The following is a 24,760-nucleotide window of genomic DNA, read 5'->3' on the forward strand; positions in this document are numbered from 1 at the left end:
ACTCCTTGTGGCGGGCCGGGGGCCTGCAGGCTGACACCGTCTTCAGTTGAACGGTGTTTCCTCCGACACATTGGTGCGGCTGGCTTCTGGGTTAAGCAGGCGGGTGTTAAGAAGCGCGGTTTGGAGGGTTTTGGAGGACGTATGACTCGACCTATGCCTCCCGAGCCAGTTGGGGAGTTGCAGCGATGAGACAAGATTGAAATTGGGGAGGAAAGGGGGTAAAAAAAATTATACAAAAATATAAATAATAATATGTTAAGCACTATTGTTACACACAGAGTGAGTCCATGCAACTTATGTGACTTGTTAAGCAATTTTTTATTTAGGCTTGCCACAACAAAGGGGTTGAATACTTATTGACTTAAGACATTTCAGCTTAGAATTTTTTATAAATTTGTAAAAAAATATATTTTTAAAATAACATAACTCCACATTGTGGGTTATTGTGTGTAGGCCATTGACAAAAAAACTCTACTTAATCCATTTTAAATTCAGGCTGGAACAAAACAAAATGTGGAAAAACTGGGGTGTGAATACTTTCTGAAGGCACTGTACGACAACTACGTTACACACTGATATGTCATGTCATAGGGTACACTGGTAGTCTTCTCATGTACAGCCATGTTTTCCAAATGTAGGATGCTTGGACTGTGAACCTTGCTGTATTTTGGGAATGAGCATATATCATGCAAAGTATGAATCATGAAAAGCAGACATACTGTCCATGAGATATAATAGATCGAATGCCTGGAATGTGAACACATTGTGTAGTGTGCACAGCTAACATTATGCATACATGCACTACAGTGTTTATCATCACTGTATAATGACTAGAGTATAGTGAATAGCGTGTGTATAGCAGAGAATAGTGTGTGTCCATCATGTGCGGCCCTCACTTGTAATGGATCTGAGTGAGAGGCCTTGACACTGAGCGCTGGAACTATATATAAAACCCTTGGAGGAGGGAGAGACAGTTAAGCACCCAGAAGGGTGTGATAGGGTTGCAGGGGGCTACGATGCAGGGAGTGTTGATCATCTTTCCTCTTTACACTGTTCCTTTGGAACCTCCTCTCTGACCTATGTCAACAGGTCAGTCACACAGCAAATAAAGATCAGATTGAACTGTCTACAGCTTGCAATTCGCTTAGCAATGTCTGTGGTGTATTCAATCAAACTGAGATCAGGAGATGTTTCTGGAACAAGGTAAAATAACATTGATCAGGAATGTTCATATGAGACAGCATGTTAATGAACATTCTTTTACAGTAACATTGCTTTGATACCAGTTGAGTCCACACACACAGACAGAGACAGAGATAGAGAGAGAGAGACAGATAGAATGAGGATAAACTACTTTTATTTCTCAGTTCATTTACAAAATGTACAGACTATTTACCAAAATACTCACAATATTCTCATTAACCCATAAAAGCCCATTGAGACATTGACTGACAAGTTGTTGTAGTAGAGACTATGGCAACATCGGATTCAGCGCTGCATAAAAGAGACATTGACAGTAGCCATGTCACACAGACCCAGGCAGAGAGACATCCAGAGCGAGCTGCAGCTTTACATAAGGTCAAAGGTCAAACTTCACATCATCACATACAGTGAGCAGCAGCCAGTTTCTAGTTAAGAGCACAGGTTGTTTTGACATGTAGAATAGTTTCCGTAATGTGTCTTGCCTTTACTGTTTAAGCTTCCATGCTGGAATAGAAGCAGGGTCAAAAAAAGTACACTGTCAGTGGATTTTACAGTATTTGAAGCACAGCAGAGCATTGAAGATAAATACCCGAAAAATCTATACACATTGTAGAGACCAGACAATTGAAGAAGAAAAGTAGAATAGAGTGCAATAGAATAGAAGAGACTGTATGAAACCAGAGTGAAAATATTAATAGTGACAACCCAGTAAATTAGTAAATAAACGAACAGAGACTGACACAGTAAGAAAAAAAATCACAAATGATTCTGATTAGTCATGCATGAAGACAGTCATAATGCATTGGCTGAAATTACTGTCACTACAGGAACTAGATCTACCCATCTACATCTGCAATATGTATACATGTTACTGTCTCATACACATATACCCTATTCATACACTGGCTGTGTTCAGTCAATTCAAAAATAACCCTTTACTCAATCTAGAACTGCTCTCAATCAACAAACCATGTTATTTAACTGTGCTAAACTATTTCCTATACAATACAAATAACACATTTTGGTACAAAACTACAGATAAAGTTTTTACATACACTGTAGCATGCATTTACCTACCAATCAGGTCTTATATTGTCTCTGCACTGTGGAAATAATATTCTATGCATAGCCTATAAGCATTCATGTTTTTCAGTACACCTCAGTGTTCAATTGCCCATCACACAGTTATGATTGTGAAACATGTATTGAAACTAATATTATATACTTATAGTCATAATTTATTGATTCATAGCACAAACTAGAAGCACTAATTACCTATACATATTTATAATGCTAGAACTCTACAATGGGATAGTGGAATACAGAAGAATATTGGCTAAGCACGCTTTCAATGTCTTGTCACCTACACACCCACGGAATTAAGCTAATTAGCTCGCCTACATACATCTATGAAACAAGGCAACTAACTGTCAGTCATAAAAGCACACTACGAATCCTGGCACCAGCTATAACGCTTACTGCCATTCTGTACACGTTTCTCACAAACGATCCTCTAGAAAAGAAAACATTTATGTTAGATTGCTCTCTCAGTCATAGTCGTTGTGTGTACTTGGACAAAGACCATTTCATTCTAAAATAACGGCATCGTCCTACCTCCAATGCAAAGCGCATTTCTGACATTTTGCTCCACAGGTCACGTAAAGGAGTTTAAATGATTTTTCTTGCTATGTATTTACACGGTAGCTAAATCATGCCAAAGGTAGAGTAAGAATCAAAAGGTATTCTCGGTGCACTCCATAGGTGCCGAAACGACAGAGTGAAGGTTAGACGTCTTCTCCATGACAACAGTGTCACATCGCTATTGCTGTTTAGTCAATCTATCATTGGAATGTGTTGTGTCAAGCTTACAGCAATGACACTGAAAAGGTCCCATGCATTGCAGGCAAGTTACAGTTGCAGAACCTGTGACAAAACTGTATGCTTTGTGCCAACAAAGAAAAGGGCATCATCGTTAGAGAACATAGATATCAGAAATTAGAATGCAAACAGTACAAGACGAAATGACTAGGTAAGAGAACACCCAAAATGCACATCTTTGAAAACAATGGTCCATATTTCATCGCTGGCTCCACTTTTCATTTTGGTGACCTATATTGATTGTTTGTCATTTTTCAGAATGCTTGTGACGATTAATATAAAAAAATTACGCAAAACATTTAAACACAATGTCTATTTACAAAAATAACTCTCTGTTTCAAATAACGAGCCTTGTTTACGTTCTGTTTCTAAGCAGAACCAAACACAGTGGAATCAGTCATTAAGTAACCCCTCAGTCTAGGGGATAAATTCTTCCTATGGCTACAAAAATAGATATCTAGCTGGAAATCATTTGGACTGTCAAATTGAATACACCAAGTTGCATTTATGATAGTATTGTTCATCTGTATATATGTGTATAGTGGTTGTGGTACCATAAACATACAGATATAACCAATAACCAATAAGGAGAACGTGCAAAGAGAGAGAGAGAGTGACAGATGCAGACGAGAGAGAGAAAGAACCATTTACAAAGGAGACAAACATCCAATACATCAAACACATGTTATCAAACCCTCCTCCACACATCTCCATTTAAGCCTAAAAAGAGCATTCCACAACAGAAACAGAAGGAAAAATGTTAAAATAGTCAATTGTGAGCCGTAAAGAGACGTAAAGTGTAGCAGAGACAATCGCATTGGCAATGTTCAAAGTGATTCAAAAGGAGGGGTAGGATCTGGGAAAAGATCACATGCCCATTAGAAAGAGAAACATCTTGTCAGTGACTCAATATGTGCAAAGGAAACATAAGGCATGAGCTTTTCACAATTCAACCTTTACAGGTTGTCAATAAACCATTCAAGCATCAACCAATCAAACAATAAACCATCAACCAATCAATCAATAAATGCTCAGACATGTTCTGTGCTAAATTGTGTCTTTCCATTGACACCCATGCAGACACAGTACTGCCACAAACTCCGAGGCAGTCACTGTTATATTATGCAGTTCCCTTGAACTCGTACCAATGTTTATCTAAAGAAGCGCAGAGAGAAGAGTAGTAGAGAGGGAAACCGATTGAGTCAAACTGAAGGACTTTTAAGAGAGAAACAAGATATTGCCGTCCTTATCGTTAGAGTGGCTTAAACAGGTATTTGTATTTCTCCTTGAGTAATGTATGGGACTAGTTCCTTGTTGTGTTGTATTTCCTGGTGAAAATGTCAGTTTTCGATGTAGTCCTCCTTGGAAGATGAAGCGAGGAGGAGATTTGACAGGGGCATCATGAGATAGGGGCATGGCATTGCCAGTGTTGCCATGGGCAACCGGCAAAGTCATTTCCTGTACAGTGACTTCCTTTCTGTGTAGACCTCAGGTAAACGCTCTAGAAAGGCTGGGGACTATCAGGACTACAAGCGCTGCCACGGCAACCACCGCCACCAGGTTCCAGTCTCCCTCGCTCTCCTGGTGGCAAGAGGACAGAGGACAGGGTTCAAAGGTCACAGAGGTTATTCATTCAGAATAAGGACAGCTCAAGTTTTAGCACACATACCGTACCAGCTCCTCGAGTTTGGTCAGAGTAGCTCAAACAACCACTTCGCTTTGCATACATGTTGGACACATTCATTTGCTCAACACACACGTTGGACACATCCATTTCCTCAACACACACGTTGGACACATCCATTTCCTCAACACACACGTTGGACACATCCATTTCCTCAACACACACGTTGGACACATCCATTTCCTCAACACACACGTTGGACACATCCATTTCCTCAACACACACGTTGGACAAAGGAATCTTTTGTGCCTTACAGCCCAGTAATTTACAGCTCAATTGGGATCCTGCCTCACACAACCAACCAACACAGTCCTATGCGAGAAGAGAGAAGACTTGAGTGGTGTTGGGTGTTGTGGTAAAGCCATTTGGCTGACAATAGCTCCAGTAAAATCAATCAATATTCTAGTAAAAGCAGTGTGTGTGTGTGTGTGTGTGTGTGGTGTGTGTGTGTGTGTGTGTGTGTGTGTGTGTGTGGTGTGTGTGTGTGAGAGAGAGAGAGAGAGAGAGAGAGAGAGAGAGAGAGAAAGCGAGCGAGAGAAAGCGAGCGAGAGAAAGCGAGCGAGCGAGAGAGAGAGAGAGAGAGAGAGAGAGAGAGAGAGAGAGAGAGAGAGAGAGAGAGAGTGATTTAGCAGTGATGTCTCCCTGGAGCCCAGTAAGAGGATCCCCTATAAGTGTGGTGTAGTGTGCAGACAGCTTCTCGCCCACACACACACACAACTTGTGGCCATGTCATCCTAAAATGGACGCCTGACCCTCTCATTAAAGTTTCAGAACCCTTACTCACATCAGGCTACAATAAAAGACAAACACTCCAACTCAGGCTAAATGTCCCAAGGTAAATAGCCAAACCTCATTCTAAATGTCCCAAGGTAAATAGCCAAACCTCATTCTAAATGTCCCAAGATAAATAGCCAAACCTCATTCTAAATGTCCCAAGGTAAATAGCCAAACCTCATTTTAAATGTCCCAAGCTAAATAGCCATACCTCATTCTAAATGTCCCAAGCTAAATAGCCATACCTCATTCTAAATGTCCCAAGCTAAATAGCCATACCTCATTCTAAATCTCCCAAGGTAAATAGCCATACCTCATTCTAAATCTCCCAAGGTAACTAGCAATACCTCATTCTAAATGCCTAAAGCTACATAACTCAATCTACTGTAAATACTCATGATGGAATGTCCATTGCAAAATAGCCTACAGCATGCTGAAGTATGTAACATACTTCCAGGTTAGCCAGACCCCTGTCAGCTAAATCTGAGAGAGAGGAGGGTGCAGAAAGGGCTATGCCTCACTGCAGGCTGACCACAACACAGCATTCAGCCAGCTGGAGGTTGGAGGGAGAGAAGGTTTATCTAAACCCCAGTTCCCTGGCTCCCTGGCTGCTGTCCCGCCTGTGGAGGTCAGGCAGCAGCGATGGGTGTTGACATCAGCGCTGTGTCATCCATCTTGGCTCTAGTGGTAATCTCTGCACAGTCCCAATGGAGACATGAAAGGAGCCGCGTGTCACTGTGTTTCTCTCGGCTAAGTGTGACGGACCACTCAAATAAAAGCCACCTTTCTCAGACGAAAACATCAAAGGAGCAGCCAAGCAAGTGTGAAAGTCTCTTTCTTCTCTCTCCTTTTCATTTCTCTGTTACTCGCAGCTTTTCAAGTGTGGCGTCTGCTTGGCTGTTCCAAGCCAAGTTCTTAGTATTCTTAGAATCGGAGCCATTCCATTCAGTAGAGTCATAGTAAACACAGTGAATGGTGCATTTGGAGACTGCTGGGTGAGACTGAGTTATTGGACTCTCTGTCTCAGTGACTCTGCTAACTCTAAGGTTGACGGCCCACCTTCAGAGGAACAAAGCAGACCACCCGGTACATTTTGAGCCAGTTAACCCAACGAGAGCCAAGTCGCTGATTTCCCGTCAAGTATTTTCGCAACACTCTATTACCGTTTTGGTTCTAGCCCATTTGGTGTTAATGTGGCTTTGGATGTTTATTGTTCACCATAGAGGTTCCGTTTCTAAGACAGCTTGAGTTTGATTGACAGATCAAGTGAAACGTGATTCTTAGAGGGGCATATTACATTGTAAGACATGGGTCTACTACACTGTAATAGCTGGTCTTGCCAGCACACGCTTAATCTTGAATCAGAGTCTATATGTCAGTGGAATAAGGTACCCTTCCACAACAGATCAAATACTGTCAGAACTTTGAACTCTAATAACATTTAACTACTAACAGGAACCATGTGTTCTGGCCCTATACTGTACATTTGCAATCTACAGTATATCTGTGTGTGCAGTATTCTACATGCAGGCACATCCACAGCCAAAGGTTGAATAATCTGGATCTACAACAGATATTCAGCCAATCTTAGAGGGAATAAGAGTTGACTTTGTTTGATTCTTCTAGATAAAGAAAGGGCATGCCCATACCTGGTCCCCTCTAGGACGCCAGCTCCTCCCACCAGCACCATATCAGGGCCATTATTACAATCATTCCTATGAAGGGGATGGAGAGAACAGGGGGCTCAGACGGAGGAGTGCAGTTCTGGGGAGAAAATAAGGGATCGTGGGGGCATGAGAGAGGAGGAGGGAGGTGGTGAGAGAAATCACAAATCATAATAAAGGGAGACAAAAATGATAGAATTACATGTGGAGAGACAGATGAAGAGACAACAGATAAATATATGTCCATAAAACATCATGAGGTGATTGAGAGGAAGATAAATGGGTTGACAGGCAGATAGACAGGTAGAGAGACCAATAGACAAGGACAGAGAGGGTGAGTGACAGAGAGGGAGAACGAAATAAATAAAGAGATAGGCAGATTGTAAAAACCATATTGCGCAACATTTTGTAGGGTGGTTATGGTAAACAGATTTGACAATATGAATGTGAATGAGTTTATAAATAGGAGTTTTCAACAAAACACAGCCATGGAAACGATGAAGGGAGGGGAGAAACAGAAAGAGCATGCCATTAGAGCACATCAAAGATGGTTAAAGACAAGATGAACAACTTGTGTAATGATTCCATCTTGTCCTTTAAAGATCTCTGCCCACACTGAAAAGTGCTGCCTGTCACTCAAACGGTCACTCAGACAGAGAGAACCCTGGGAGTTGTAGGCAGCCCAGCAGTGCGGGTGAGGGGGGTTAGTCACAAGATAAACTACAACTATGGAGGACAGGTGAGTGACATGAACTACTGTGGTACTCAGGCTGGATGGTCTAATTCCAAATCGTTGATAAGGAGACCACGTACACTCAATCAAATCATCAAGGGTGGAGTGGCTGGCTTATAAGCGCACATTTGTACACTATAATAGCATGTGGGTTGATTTGTCTTTTTTGTTATTCAGTTTTCAACAAAACTCTGATTCAGCACTTCCTGGTTTTGATGGCATCAGACAGGAAGAGGAAGAGAAAGAGGATAGGGACCGGGTTGTTTAGGTGGACACGGGGACAGACACTGGACAGTGCGACAGGACGCAGAGACACACCGCCATTGAAGCAATGCATGTTGAGAAGAGGGCGGAAGAAGCCAGGGACAAAAGTCGAGGACACAAGAATAACTGACTACACCACCGGAGGCAGAAAGAGGACGAGAGACAAGTCACGATTCCATGAGACATAGCTGTTTGACTGAGCTGTTGTTACTGACCCACATGCACACACTACAGACAGACAGACAGACTTGATGCTTGAGGAGAATGGGTTAGTTAGCGCATAGTTACTCAAGTGTACTGTAAATACAGGTGTGTATGTGTATAGGTGTGTCTTCTCGTTCCCTTCTACTTACCTCATAACTAGCTCCTTCACCACCATAACCCTTGTTATAGCACATGTGTAGTGTCCCCTTATAGTAACACTTGTTTTCACCAACTCATACACAGAAGAGGCCATCTTTTGTCGGCCAATGTTACCAAAGTTACCTCCCTCCGACCGCTGACCTCTCACCTGTGACTTCTTTCCGCCCAGCCTCTCTAGCTCCGCCCTATAGTGATGCAGTTCCTGCTCCAGCTCAACCCTCTCCTTCTGGCTGCAGTCAAACAGCCACTGCAGTTCTGCAAGCTCCCCCTTCAACCCCTCACACTGGGAGACAGACAGACACAGAGACACAGAGACAGAGACAGAGACAGAGAGAGAGAGAGAGAGAGAGAGAGAGAGAGAGAGCATTTTCATTATCACATTTGGCTTACTCTGTTTTATAAGACTTGTATGTGGGTGTGTGAGAGCGTCTGTGTCCATACTTGTCCCTGTACTTGCGAGGCCCTCTCCTCAGCCAGTTTGAGCTGGTCTTTTAGGGAGAAGACTTCAGAGGGTCCCCCGTTCCAGTTGGTGATGGGCTTGCCATCGAACGAGATGTTCTTCTGGATGGATGCATCCACCAAGCGCCCACCTTGCATAGTCTGGGTCTGCCCACCCTGGGTCTGAGACAGGGTTATGTAGCCTCCAGCCTTCACTGATTCTTCATCCTGCCCAACGCCCTCATCCTTCTGGTCCTCGTCCCCCTCCCCTCTCAAGGCCAGGTAGACATCATTGGAGCTGTCATCCAGAGAGATCATTCAATGTATTAGCAATTTATAAGCATCATTCATCGTATGTGTGTGTGTGTTTTCTGCGGTGTTGTTGAAATCCGCAGTGCAGTACTCGTCGCATTGCTGATTCCCTCTCAGCATAATTTATTCATTGGGAGAAAGTTATATTGTGGGCCAACCATAACTCTCACAGAGCTTAAACATATTTAACTCTGTCCCCTGGGCCAACCACAACTCTCCCAGAGTTTAAACATTCATGACATAACAGCTTATATGGTCAGATCACGCCATTACACCACAGAGTACTTTGCTAAAACAAAACCACACATTCTGTGAATCGGTAGAGTGAACATAAATTATTGAAGCTTAAGAATGGATGAGCACTATCAGTGTACAAGTCTAGAGTGCATTGAAGTAACTACTGTATTCAGTGTGATGTATTACAGTGCAACATTGTGAAGAACCTAGCGCAACTCTCTCTCATTCTGGGAAAACATGAGTCACTACTTCTGCCAATAAGTCTGAGATTCTTTCTCCCAGGCTAACGTTGGATAAATGTGTCGTGTCTTTCATTTGAGTAGATCTGGGTTGGAAAAGGGACTTGAGAATGAATACAGGATACATACACAGGCTGCATCCTTACTAGTCTATGCATCCTGGAATTAAACACTGTTGTTTCCTAATGTCACGAATCCCACCGAAGGTGGCTCCCCTGCCTGCTCGGGCGGCGCTCGGCGGTCGTCATCACCGGCCTACTAGCCGCCGCTGATCCCTTTTTCCTTTTCGTTTGGTATGTCTTATTGTTTGCACCTGTTCCTCATTTGGTTCTCTTGATTTATGGTTATTTAAGCCTGTTTAGCCCGCCCAGGTTTGTGCAGGATTATTTTGCGTCAGAGTGTGTTTTTGTTATTGGATGTGCTGGCGATCGACAAGTGTTATTTTATATGCATGCTGTGTACCTGTTGTTCTGGGCACTTTGCATTTTTCACGCCGGTTGTGTTGGCGTCGACCGTTTTTGTGTTTTATGGAATAAACACACATTTCCTTACCTCTGCTCTCTGCGCCTGACTCCTACCACCACTCCTAGCAGTTACTGACACCTAAGGCCTCACCCACATTAAACAATCACTTCAAAGGGGACGAGAGGGGCTAGGGTCTAGGGGGTGAAATGAAACCAGACCTAAGTATGATCTTGCAGTAAGATTGTTCATTTCCCGCAGTTCTGTTGTGGTATTGCAGCCTGCTATATACAGTATAACCATCTCAATATCAGGTCTGTATGCATGGAGCTCAAATGGAGATGTTCTCCTGTGTCTCTGTATCCCCTTCGATCAGAGTGGTGACACCAGAGAGCAGAGAGCGGAGGGTTTATAGAGAACTGTGTCAAGCATGTTATGTAAGAATACAGCACTCACAGAGTACATAGAGTACTCAGAGTATTGAGCTCTTTGACAACGTGCCACTGTCAGCCGCAGGACATTAGCCCTCTGGATGAGTGTGTGTACCATGGAGAGATCGGCTATGAAATAGTGTGTGTGTGTCTGTCTGTGTGTATGTGTGTTTGGGAGAGGGAGAAGTCAGTGTCTGTGTGTTGGAGGTACTAGCCTATGGTTGGAGGTAGGAGGTAGACTGCACATTTTCTAACAGATAGCCTCCTCCTTTCAGTTGTAAGTTATTCATATTCACCAGTAGACTCATCTCTGTGTGTGTGTGTGTGTGTGTGTGTGTGTGTGTGTGTGTGTGTGTGTGTGTGTGTGTGTGTGTGTGTGTGTGTGTGTGTGTGGTGTGTGTGTGTGTGTGTGTGTGTGTGTGTGTTCATCTGATTATAACCTGTTGTTGACGGTTTGTTTATAAACAGGTGTTGCCTTGTTGTGCTGTCTGTATTATGTATATATTGTATATATTTTCAATTCAAAAGGGTTAAGAAACTGGTGTACTCTCAGGTGCACAATCACACGCATGCACACAGACCCAGACACACTTATGCACACACACACAGACACAGACACACACACACAAATACACACACAGGCCTCCTAGTTATGTTATACAGAAGATCAAAGAAGAACTGTCTCGAAAATACAGAGAGAGATGGAGGAGACAAAGGCTTCTAACAATTCAGAAGGCATTCAAAATATTCTTATGTTTACCCGTGTGATCTTGTCTTGTCTGTGGACTGACAGATTGTTTTTCTTACATCAGACCCCAGACAAAAAGTTATGATAGATTATCTACAGACAATAAACAGACAGTAGGTTTGTAGAGCACATAGGAGGGATTTTACTGGAATGTGGGGGTCTCCAGACATAGAGAGGCTGTGACTGATTGGTCGGCATCTTGATCGACAGGCGGCTCGGCCACTCACCCGGCTCGCTGTAGCCGCTGCAATTTGAGGCTCAGCTGTTTGTTTTCGTCCTTCAGGGTCTGACACTCGTCTGAAATCGTATGACACTCCGCCGTCAGCTGGCTTACCTCACCTGGAACACACACACACACACACACACACACACACACACACACACACACAGACACACACACACACACACACACACACACACACACACACACACACACACACACACACACACACACACACACACACACACACACACACACACACACACACACATTCCCAGGGTCACGTTAGTGTGTGCTGTTTTGTCTTGGGTGTGTGTGTGTTGGGGTGGGAAAGTTGACGCACTGAACCGTGTTAACAATAAGTAGTCATGGTAACAGATTCCACAGGAAAGGGTGTGATATGGCGAGGAAGGTAGTTGAGGTTTTCAACAACATTGCTTCCACCATGGCCCTCTAACATATTGGTTTAGATATAGTCCTGAAATGTGTTCAAGTGTAACAGAGTTAAGAACGTGACGTAAGCTCCCCCCACAACTAGCTTGAAATGTCGGCAAAAAAAGCTATCCAATTGGATCCTTTTGTACAGGTCAATCGGTTGGTACTTGTCAAGGAGGGCGGTCAAATGTGTTTGCGAGCGGAGGTTCACTAAATCAAGACTGGTGTGGAACAGGGACAGTGGAGGAAGCTGCAGTATACTGTTAATGACACACTGACGTTGGTTGAGAGGCTCAACCCTCCCCTGGATGAGGGTGGTCAATGAGTTGGGAGAGTTGAGGAAAAACTAGGAAAAGAACCAAGTAAAGCATACCTTTAAACACGACAGCGCTATAGCTCCAAAGAGCTCCTCTTACAGGTGTTACAATTAGGAATTCTGTTTGTAATGTTGCTGGGCAACGTGTGTTTGTGTGTGCATACCTAACTGTGTGTATGTGTGTGCATGCCTGAACGTTTACGTGTGTGTATACCTGAACGTTTACGTGTGTGGATACCTAACCATGTGTACGCCTGTGTATACCTGAACGTTTACGTGTGTGTATACCTAACCGTGTGTATGTGTGTGTATACCTGAACGTGTACTGAACGTATACCTGAATGTGGGTGTGTATACCTGAACGTGTGTGTATACCTGAACGTGTACGTGTGTGTATACCTGAATGTGGGTGTGCATACCTGAACGTGTGTGTATACCTGAACATGTACGTGTGTGTATATCTGAACGTGTGTACATGTGTGCATACTTGAACGTGTGTGTATACCTGAATGTGTGCATACCTGAACGTGTATGTGTGTGTATACCTGAACGTGTATGTGTGTGTATACCTGAATGTGGGTGTATACCTGAACGTGTGTACGTGTGTGTACACCTGAACGTGTACGTGTGTGTATACCTGTACGTGTGTACGTGTGTGCATACCTGAACGTGTGTGTATACCTGAATGTGTGCATACCTGAACGTGTATGTGTGTGTATACCTGAACGTGTATGTGTGTGTATACCTGAATGTGGGTGTATACCTGAACGTGTGTACGTGTGTGTATACCTGAACGTGTGTACGTGTGTGTACACCTGAACGTGTATGTGTGTGTATACCTGAACGTGTGTATGTGTGTGTATACCTGAACGTGTGTATGTGTGTGTATACCTGAACGTGTGTACGTGTGTGTACACCTGAACGTGTATGTGTGTGTATACCTGAACGTGTGTATGTGTGTGTACACCTGAACGTGTATGTGTGTGTATACCTGAACGTGTGTATGTGTGTGTACACCTGAACGTGTATGTGTGTGTATACCTGAACGTGTGTATGTGTGTGTACACCTGAACGTGTATGTGTGTGTATACCTGAACGTGTGTATGTGTGTGTACACCTGAACGTGTATGTGTGTGTATACCTGAACGTGTGTATGTGTGTGTACACCTGAACGTGTGTATGTGTATGTATACCAGAACGTGTATGTATGTATACCTAACCGTGTGTATGTGTGTGCATACCTGAACGTGTGTGTGTGTGTGTATACCTGAACGTGTGTGTGTGTGTGTGTGTGTGTGTATACCTGAACGGTGTGTGTGTGTGTGTGTGTGTGTGTGTGTGTGTGTGTGTGTGTGTGTGTATACATGAACGTGTGTATGTGTGTGTATACCTGAACGTGTACGTATACCTGAACGTGTGTGTGTGTGTGTGTGTGTGTGTGTGTGTGTGTGTGTGTGTGTATACCTGAACGTGTGTGTGTGTGTGTATACCTGAACACGTGTGGGTGTGTGTGTGTGTGTGTGTGTGTGTGTGTGTGTGTGTGTGTGTGTGTGTGTGTGTGTGTGTGTGTGTGTGTGTGTGTGTGTGTGTGTGTGTGTGTGTATACCTGAACGTGTGTATGTGTGTCTATACATGAACGTATGTATGTGTGTGTGGGTATAAGAGGTTGCCACTTCCTGTTCAAGATCCTGATTTATGGCTATAATAACAGCCTATTGTGTTTATGTGACTGGGCGAGGTACAGTACACTTAGACGTACCACTGTATCATGCTCACAATCTCATTTACCCTTTCTGAATCCCTGTTTTCCTTTACTTTTATAGTCCTAATTCTGTCTCAATACCTTCTCTCCCTCCCCCTCTCAGTTTCCTTTCCTTCCTCTCCTCTCTCTTTCTCTCTCTGGCATTAGCCCTGCTATTAGACAGGCTAATGAAAGTCATGCACAGACTGGAGATGCACGAGGATAGAGTACTGTGTACTGCCAATATAATACAGGTCACATACAGAGAGAGACAGCCTTTGATCAAGTAACCCTGTGTTACTCATTCTGCTAGATAATGTTATGTCATCATTATACTGCATACATAAAGTAGGGAGAGAAGAAACCACCAGAAGAGAGGTTTACAACACTGAGGTGGAATGGCCGCCCGCCCGCCCGCCCGCCCGCCCGCCCGCCCGCCCGCCTGCCTGCCTGCCTGCCTGCCTGCCTGCCTGCCTGCCTGCCTGCCTGCCTGCCTGCCTGCGTATACACACACCACCCAGACCGCCCAGGCTCTCCTCTGAAAATAATCAATTGCAAAAAGCAGCTCTGGAAAAATGGCACTTTAATTCATTTATATCTACTATTGGGTTGGTTTTATGTAGGGCAGAGTTGTTTTTCTACTTAATTAGCATTAATTTCAAATAAAGGAGTCGCAGCTGTAACAAATAAGCACATCGAAACAGAGAACACAGTAAAACTTTTAAAAGCTTTCGCCCTGCTTCTGGACTTGAGGGGTTTCAACTTGAGAGTGTTAAAAGGAGGAATCATTTTTCAGTCTGCATCATCCCTACAGAGGCCAAGACAGATTGTGATCCTCATTTCCTCCTACACAGTTTGTTACTCATCACGTAGAATCATTCTTTTATTTTTTTATTGGTACCTTTTATTTAGTCAGGGGAAACCCATCAAGACCAGGGTCTCATTTTCAGCATAACAATACAACAATAGAGAAATTATCACTCTCACAAAACTTCAAATTACAACTTTCAACATTACAACCACAACAATCTCTTCATTCAATCAAAACAACTGCAACTCTCATTCAACACATCTAAGAGTCATAAACGACCCTGGAGGCACCAGGGAATCAAGATGCAAGGAGTTCTGCGGCCGATCCAACAATGGGGGGCATTAAAACTGAAAGGGGATCTACCCAGATCGTTACGGACTAGTGGAACCACGAGAGAATCAACCCATCAAACTTAAACAGAGGCTGTTGGCTTTCCTCCCTCTTGTTTGAGTATACACAGTGGTGCTGTGGCATTACCATATTATCCTAACAGTATAGTGGTGACACCTCGAACTCTCCATGCGTGACTTCACCAATAACCATGAGCCTGGGATCAATAACACTAATAAATCCTCTAAACGTTGCCGAAGTGTGTTTTAATGGATACTGACATGATCTCTCTGAGGTCCATACACAAACAGAGAGGGATAAAGACAAATCTGGAAACTCTGGAGTCACCATGATGAGTCCCCGACTCCCGTATTTACCCACAATTCTCTGCTGCTAAGAAGGCCTCTCTGCCAACTGGACCTGTTGAGTCTGTAAAAACCTGAACCTTTTCTAGTGTTTCTATTGGATCCAGCCTACAGTTTGAACTGGATTATATTACTGTGTTGTATTAATGGGTATACCTGACTGGGATTTTCCTCATGTCCGATGGAGTGGTGCACTGGTTGGGCAGGGAATGGGTGTGTGCAATGGTTGTGTTTTGTGTTTGTGTAAGGGGTTTAAGTAGTGTTGCAGCTTGTGTGGTGTTGTAGTGGTTAGTAGTTTGAGTTAGATGCAGGGTTAGTGCAGTATATAGTATGGCAGTACCGTCAGTCTCTCCCTCCCTCCTCATGCTCTTCATGTTGATTTCGGCCCGCAGGGTGGTGATCTCCAGCTCGTACTCTTGGGCCGTGGTGCGGAGACGCTGCAGCTCGGCCCTCAGACGACACAGCTCCTCCTGCAGGGAGGCGATGTCGTTCTCCCTCTCTGCTGCTGCCTCCTCCCCCGCCTGCTGCAGCACCAGCACCTCCTCCTGGGCAGACCTCAGCTCCTCCTGCACCTCCCCCAGCTCACTCTCCTTCTCCTCCTCCAGAGAGTCCATCTCCTCCTGGACCGAACGCAGCTGAGCTAGAGTGGGAAGGAAAGGAGGGGTGAGGAGAGAAGAGAAGAGGGGAGGAGCGGAGAGGAGAGATGTTCCTGTCAATCTGTGACTCCGAAAAAAGACAAGCAATGTTGACTTGTACTCTGTCAAGGACCTTTTGTTTCAGGAAGGTCTGGTAAACACTCTAGTGAACATGTCCTGGCTGCAAAGAGCAGACACAAGAGCTGACTGAGCCAAGGGCATGGGGTAGAGAGGGGAGAAGGAGAGAGCAGAGGAGAGGGACAAGGGCATTAGCTCTGGTCTGGGCTCTCTGTCTCTAAATTAAAACCCCTGGCGCCTCTCCTCTCCTCATTAATCCACACACACACACACACACACACACACACACACACACACACACACACACACACACACACACACACACACACACACACACACACACACAAAAACACACAAACACATACTTGACTTTTGAAGTGAAGGGAGATTGATGTGTTTACACAAACATGGCGAGAACTCAAGAGGCCATGGCTATATGGCTGTGTCTGCAGACCAGCTCTCTTCACACACACTGCACAGAGGAACCACACACCTAGATTACTTCCTGGACCACAACATTAAGAAGATGTACAGTCTGGGTCTTTCTGGCTCAGACAAATTTACTTACTTAGTTATAGTGTGAGGTACAGTATAGTATTGTACTGGACAGAAGCTTGTCCTGGGTTAGGGACAAAAGGAGTCTGGGCTCACCAGAGCAAGAGGGCAATCCTTGAGCACACACGTGGTTGTACAGTACGTTCACATTCTCCTCTTGAGAACGTTCCTTCTGGGAATATCAATCCCCTCCTGCCTTAATGTTTACAGTCATTCAGCCAATCACATGGCTTCTCTCTGACGTCACATGGCATTCTGCCTTGGGGTTGCCGTTACGTGGAGTGAACCATGTACGGAGAGTTCTCTCCCTCTCTCTCCTTCTCCCTCACTGTGGATGGGAAACACTGGCGTCGTGTGTGTACAACAGCAGAATAACAAAGCCAAATGAGCTAAGACAAACTAACCCTACCTCGGCCTGCCCCCCCCCCCCCACCCCCAGTCTGCATTCCAATAGGAGTCATGTGGTGAGTGTCACTATAAGGGGGGAGTGAGAGAGGAATAAGGAGGGAGTGCTGTGCTCCCTCTCACCCCCACACACCCTTCCAACTCAGTCACCTACATAACCCCATGTTAATCCAAATACTGAGCCCGGAGACTGAACATCTTCTCCTAAGGAAGTGACATCATGACAAGGCCTCTATGTCGTCTGGAGCCACTGTCCTTCCTGTAACTAATGATGTCTGGTGCACAGAATGAAATAGAACAGAGTAGTAATATATGGATTTCTATGGCCTGGTGTCTCTCTGGTCACGTGACGTCATTCATACGGTGGCCACCAAGTGGTGGTTGAGCAGCTGTCCAGGGTGTGTACGGGAGGTCGAAGTCAGCTGCAGGAGAGCAGAGTGTAGTGAACAGGCGCACTTTAATTCCGTTCCAAAAATGACAGCACATAAAAACAATAACGTGCCAAAACACGGAACATAGCAAAAGTAAAGCGCCTGACAATATCCACATAACAAACAATTACACACAAAGACATGGAGGGGAACAGAGGACTAAATACATGCAGTAACTATGGGATGAAAACCAGGGGTGTAATGGAACAAGACAAAACCAATGGAATATGAGAAATGGAGCAGCGATGGCTAGAAAGCCGGTGATGTCGATCGCCGAACGCCGCCCTAACAAGGAGAGGAGCCGAATTCGGTGGAAGTCGTGACAGCACCATTGAGATTTCAGCCAATCATGGTAGCCATACCAGACCTCTTCCCAAGCAGACACATTCTGTGAATACAGTCTAAGATAGGCTTATCTAGCGTCATTTATCAGTCATGTTAGACCATTAGACCATATAACTATGGTGGGACTAAGTCATAAGCAAATAAATATAATGTCATATTCATGTATGTGTATTGAAACCCTATTGCACTTCTTACATAGAACAGTTTATTGTGGAACTTTTGTTTAAACCCTATAGCACTGTCAGGTGATGGGGACAGTACAAATGGAAAAAAGAGAGAGAAAAGGAGATTGTGTCCAATCCATGTATCTCTTAAAGTTATGTCCCCTCTCCACTATCACAAGACCCTGCTAGGAGACATTTATCTATAAAAGTTATGTTTATTGGTAACTTTTCCTCAGCCAATACACTATTTCATGAGACAGTAGGGGAAGATAATGGTGCTGTGTTCATTTATCAGAAGTGGAGAGAGGAGAGGTTGTGTATAAGGGTGTGCGTGCTTGTGTGCGTGTTTGTGTGTTTGTGTGTGTGTCTGTGTGTGCATACGCGCTTGCGTGCGTGTCTACCTTGCAGTCTCTGGATCTGTCTGGTAAAGCTCTCTGCCTGGTGAGCACTAGCCAGACGCTCATCTTCCAACAGACCTGGGAACAGAGGAGAGAGGGAGAGAGGGGAGGAAGAGAAGAAAGGGGGGATATGAGAGGAGGAAATGTACAAGAGAAGGGAGAGAAAGGGGGAGGAAAGGAAGAACAAAGTGACTATGTATACAGTCAATGTGGTGTATGTGAGTCAGCAGAATGGACCATGGGGGAGCTGGGGTCAGTGACAACTGGCACAAGAAGCATGACAGCTGAGCAATAGGACCTCCCAACTCCCTCACGACCCAGCTGTGATGTCACAGTGAACTAAACACCCAGCATGCAATCATGGCTACAGCTGTCACACACACACACACACACACATGCACTCACAGTCACTCAGACACACACAGTTCCACACACTAACACAAATACAGTCACACTCAGACACAAACTCTTCGCTCACACACACACACACACACACACACACACACACACACACACACACACACACACACACACACACACACACACACACACAGCAACTCACCCTGTAGCTCCATGAAGCTCTCTTCATGTCGTTGAGACACCTCCCTGGCCTCCTCCAGCTCCAACACCAGCTGCAGCACCTGGGACCTCAACTCCTCCAAGTCATCCTCCTCTAACATTCCTCCTTCCTCCTCCTCCTCCTCGTCCTCCTCCACTTTCACCTCCTTCTCCTCTCCTTGCTCCTCCTGCTGGCCCTTCTCTCCGTTCCCCACCTCCACCTCCTTCTCTTTCTCCTCCTTCTCATCGTTCTCCTCCAGGGACTCCCTCTCTTTGGCCGTCAGCTTGTCCACAATGCCAGGCCTCTCCACCTTCAGGTCACATATGTCATCTAGAGAGAGAGGGATTGGGGGGGAAAGAGAGATAAAGATAGATAGAGAGAGAGAGATAAAAATCGATAGAGCGAGAGAATTACTACCTCTGTAAACAGCTTAGTCTGCAAACTCCTTTCATACAGAGGTCTGTATTGACCTACAAAGTGCTAGCAGTACTTTTTAACTAATTGACCCTGCTTCATAGGATACTTCCTGGTGTCTGAAAGCTGAGAGGCAGCTGTGGTTCGCTTGTCTAGGCTTTGAGCCTCTTACCCTGACCCCCTGACCCCCAGCCCCCCCTCCACCTGCTGCCCCATCCCCTGGTTTGATCCTCACCTGGTTTGATCCCCCCCCCCCCCAATAGACTTCACACACACACTCACTCTTGCCCACACAGTCCACTGTCTGATAGTGCTGTCCTCAGACCAAGCAGAAGGCCGGTAAGCAACTTTTAAAGTAGTTTTACCTTTTCTACAGAGCCATCTAGTGGGAAAACAGAGGAACATTCAGAGAAACTCCAGAGGAACTCAATACTCTCTCTGGAGCTATATGTGTCTCTTTAGAATGTATCTTTAGATACTCTTGAGTCATTGCTTATGCAGCATATGAGGTGGACTCCACTTGTCCTTTTCTCGTCTTTCGTTCTCACCTATTGTCATCAGGACACAGAGTGAGGAGGGACATCCAAAAATAAAACCTCTCTCACCTCCCCTCCCCTCCTTACCTCCTTGCTCCCCTCTCCCTCCCTCCTCTGTTCTCTCTCCCTCACCCTCATCCTCTTCACCTTTCTCTCTCCACCTCTCCCCTCCAATTCCTCACTTCCCATCTCCAAAAATCTCTCTCTCTCTCTCTCTCTCTCGCTCTCTCTCTCCCCTTCCATCTCTCTTTCTGCTCACTCTCTCCCCTCTCCCTCTATCCATCTCACGTTCCGCTCTCTCTCAGGCATGGGGAACAACATACTAAACATGTCTTCTGATGTCAGTGATGCTGAAAGGAGGTGATGCGTGTGCGTCTGCTGCAGTCTCCTAAGTGCGTCACCACTGCTCAGACGGACTCTCACACACAGAGAGATGAAACAGGATGGGTTAGAGAGAGTGTAACCTTCCATTCCTAAGACATGAGGCTCATTTACAAGCTGTGTATTCATGTGGGTGTGTGTTATTGGCCAATTAACTGGAACACACAGAGTTCTGGTAAATCCATTTGGCTGACAATAGCTCCAGTAAAATCAATCAATATTCTAGTAAAAGCATGTGTGTGTGTGTGTGTGTGTGTGTGTGTGTGTGTGTGTGTGTGTGTGTGTGTGTGTGTGTGTGTGTGTGTGTGTGTGTGTGTGTGTGTGTACCTGAGAGTACACCAAATGTTTCCCTTTGGATTGAAAATATATATACATAATACAGACAGCACAACAAGGCAACACCTGTTTATAAACAAACCGTCAACAACAGGTTATAATCAGATGAACACACACACACACACACACACACACACACACACACACACACACACACACACACACACACACACACACACACACACACACAGAGATGAGTCTACTGGTGAATATGAATAACTTACAACTGAAAGGAGGAGGCTATCTGTTAGAAAATGTGCAGTCTACCTCCTACCTCCAACCATAGGCTATTACCTCCAACACACAGACACTGACTTCTCCCTCTCCCAAACACACATACACACAGACAGACACACACACACACACACTATTTCATAGCCGATCCCTCCATGGTACACACACCCATCCAGAGGGCTAATGTCCTGCGGCTGACAGTGGCCCGTTGTCAAAGAGCTCAATACTCTGAGTACTCTATGTACTCAGTGAGTACTGTATTCTTACATAACATGCATAGACTAGTAAGGATGCAGCCTGTGTACGTAAGTGTGTATATAAGTTATTTCCTGTTTATTTTATTTCCTGTTTTTGAAAGATAACTTGTTTTATTTTCGGTGTGAGATCTGGGTTTTAGGCGACATCATATTAGGATGGAAATGTCATTGAATTCATTCCCAAGTCCCTCTTCCAACCCAGATCTACTCAAATGAAAGACACGACACACTTATCCAACGTTAGCCTGGGAGAAAGAAACTCAGACTTCTTTTTTTTAACACAGCATAACAATTATCATCATGGCACAATATCTGGAGGCCCTGGTTTAGTCTGGATTTAACAGTGATGCCTAAAAGCTAGCAACGCCAATCTATTTTTAATCAAATGTAATGAGTTGTCGAAGGGAGACGAGACAGGAGTAAACAACACATCTGGGACACAGCAATGTGAGGGAAACGCATGAAATCAAAGATGGTTAAAGTAAAACTACAGCGCCTTCAGAAAGTATTTATACCCCTTGACGTGTTCCACATGTTGTTGTGTTACAGCCTGAATTCAAAATGGATTCCATAGATTGTTTTTCTCCCCCATCTACACACAAGACGCCATAATGACAAAGTGAAAACACGTTTTTAGAAATGTGAGACATTTTTTGAAAATGAAATACAGAAATATCTAATTTACATAAGTATTCACACCCATGAGTCAATGCATGTTAGAATCACATTTAGCAGCGATTACAGCTTTGAGTCTTTCTGTGTAAGTCTGTAAGAGCTTTGCACACTTGGATTGTACAACATTTGCACATTATTATTTTTTAAATTCTTAAAGCTCTGTCAAGTTGGCTGTTCATCATTGCTAGACAGAAATGTTCAAGTCTTGCCATAGATTTTCAAGGTGATTTAAGTCAGAACTATAACTAGGCCACTCAGGAACATTCAATGGGTCTTGGTAAGCAACTCCAGTGTATATTTGGCCTTGTGTTTTAGGTTATTTTCCTGCTGAAAGGTGAATGTCTCTAAGTTTCTGTTAGAAAGCAGGATTTTACCTGTGATTAGCTCTATTCCGTTTATTTTTATTTAAAAAAAAAATCCCTAGTCCTTGCCAATGACAAGTATACCCATAACATGATGCTGCCACCAACAGGCTTGAAAATATGGAGAGTGGTACTCAGTGATGTGTTGGATTGGCTTAAAAACATAAGCTTTAAATTCACAACATAAAGTTAATTTCTTTACCACATTTTGTGCAGTTTTACTTTAGTGCCTTATTGCAAACAGGATGCATGTTTTGGAATATTTGTATTCTCTACAGGCGTTCTTCTATTCACTCTGTCATTTATGTTAATGTATTGATAAACCATCTAAAGTGTAATGTGTAACTTGAACATGCTAAAAAGGATAGTTAATGTCTGCTTTTTTTATCCATCTACCAATAGGTGCCCTTATTTGAGAGGCATTGGAAAACCTCCCTGGTCTTTGTGGTTGAATCTGTGTTTGAAATTCACTGCTGGACTGAGGGACTTGACAGATAATTGTATGTGTGGGGTACAGAGATGAGGTAGTCATTCAAAAATCTTGTTAAACACATTTTTTACTCCTGAACGTATTTAGGCTTGTCATAACAAATGGGTTGAAGACCTAATGACTCAAGCCATTTCAGCTTTGTATTTTTATTAATTTGTAAAAATGTCTAAAAACATAATTCCACTTTGACATTATGGGGTATTGTGCGTAGGCCAGTGACACAAAATCTAAGGGGGTGTGAATAGTTTCTGAAGGCACTGTACCTCTAAACTACTACAGAGAAAGGCCTGACGTGGTGAAGGAAAGGCATGAAGAGATTGTCATGTGGGATCTGGTCAGGTTATGTGGTTGTTAGATGTTATGTCATATCTATGTCAGCACAATTCGGGCCTTACAACAGGCCATCGCAAATATGGTTAAGCGCCATTTTCAAGGTCATTTAAGCTGTTCCCTCCCCTCTTCCTCCTCCTCCCCTTCCTCCTCCCCTCCTTCCTTCTCTCTGTAATCAACTCTGCGCACCAACATCCTTCTGGTCTGCCACAGGACTGACTGATTGGTCAGGGCTGCTGGCAGGCAACCAATGATGCCCCTGCTACAACAGCATCACTGTCACAGGGATCATTCAATAATCACTCATCATCGCTGTCTGATCCTTCCCTCTCGCCCCTCTCTCTATCCTCTCTCCATCTCTTTCGCTACTCCTTCTTCCTCGCCCAACCTTCTCTTGCTCTGTTCTCCCTCTCTCTTTCCATATCATCTCTCTTTGCCTCTCTCTCCCGTCTCTCTCGCTCTGTCATCGCTCCCTCTTTAGCTCTCTCTCACAGAAACACAATACTCATTCTAAAGACAGGGTTTGACATCGAAATGCTCTTGACAAGATGAGCTAGACGTGTCTCTCTCTTCTGTCTGACTGAGAAGCCACAGTTAGAACAGAGGACGAAGTCCAGAGCCCAAATAACAACCATAACCACAATTATCTTCCTTCTGCACAACTGTACCCGTAAATAATTACCCCCCCTCCCTCCCACCACTCATAATCGCAGACCTGTCCCTCTTTGTGTCCACATGACGACGGGACAATCACAGTGGCTGGTGGTTTGGAGGTGAGGGGATGGGGGGGGGGGGGGGGGCTGCGATGGCAGAATGAGTCATACCTCGACACTGCGTCAGAAAACAGCACCTTGGTAACCATGGCCACACACTCTTCTCTGCAAACACACACCTTTTCACATAGCACACATACAGTATGCTACACATACGCATCCTATCACACACAAAGCAGCTGATTTATGCAGTCAAAGAGACACACCCCCTTTAGAATACACATGAGGAGACTGCAGTTTTACACACTTGATCCCATCACCGCACTGTTATATCAACTATGGGTTTATGGCAACAGCCCATTTTTATTGCAGGGTACGCAGGGAAACAGAACTAGAGCAATCTTACAGGTATGATATGTAAATTAGCTACTGAAACAATAACTGGGAGTCAGAGCAGGAGTAATGTAATCTCCTAACCCGGGATAGGGACGACGGGTGACTATAAGGGACATGAATGCAAAAGAGCAGTAAAAACCACGACACCAATCAGAGTTTGAGACATACAGAGTTACCAAAGGCTAGGATTCCAGCACACACGCACATACAAACACAGCCTACAGCCTCCTTAGCATGCAGACACCTGAAGTCACTGTCCGCTGGTGTGTGAAGCTGACGATTCAGCTACAATTCACTTCTGTCTGAATAGCACCAAGACACCATCTGTCACTTAGTGCTTTGGTTCCAACCTAATTCCACTCAAAGTAAAGCAATAAAAAAAGACGTGACTTTCTCTTTTTCTGTTCTGACCACTCCA

The 24,760-nt window shown here is 44.3% G+C and overlaps 1 protein-coding gene across 4 annotated transcripts in view; it reads right to left on the minus strand.

The window, feature by feature from the left end:
* Positions 1-1,337: 1,337 nt before the first annotated feature.
* Positions 1,338-24,760, minus strand: part of LOC106576174 (uncharacterized) — a 45,042-nt gene continuing 21,619 nt past the window's right edge. For 2 of the 4 annotated variants that reach the window (XM_014153142.3, XM_014153141.3), the window contains exons 3-10: positions 19,222-19,548; positions 18,663-18,737; positions 15,989-16,288; positions 11,658-11,769; positions 9,005-9,299; positions 8,712-8,846; positions 7,189-7,303; positions 1,338-4,662 (exon numbers count right to left, since the gene is read on the minus strand). In XM_014153142.3, the coding sequence (XP_014008617.1) occupies positions 7,199-7,303; positions 8,712-8,846; positions 9,005-9,299; positions 11,658-11,769; positions 15,989-16,288; positions 18,663-18,737; positions 19,222-19,548 (1,349 nt within the window). In that variant the 3' untranslated portion in view covers positions 1,338-4,662; positions 7,189-7,198. The remainder of the gene's footprint in view (positions 4,663-7,188; positions 7,304-8,711; positions 8,847-9,004; positions 9,300-11,657; positions 11,770-15,988; positions 16,289-18,662; positions 18,738-19,221; positions 19,549-24,760) is intronic. The other 2 variants (XR_001321902.3, XM_014153143.3) reach the window with 2 other exon arrangements.

Source organism: Salmo salar, chromosome 17 (assembly GCF_965601325.2).
Source record: "Salmo salar chromosome 17, fSalSal1, whole genome shotgun sequence".
NCBI classification, from domain to species: domain Eukaryota; kingdom Metazoa; phylum Chordata; class Actinopteri; order Salmoniformes; family Salmonidae; genus Salmo; species Salmo salar.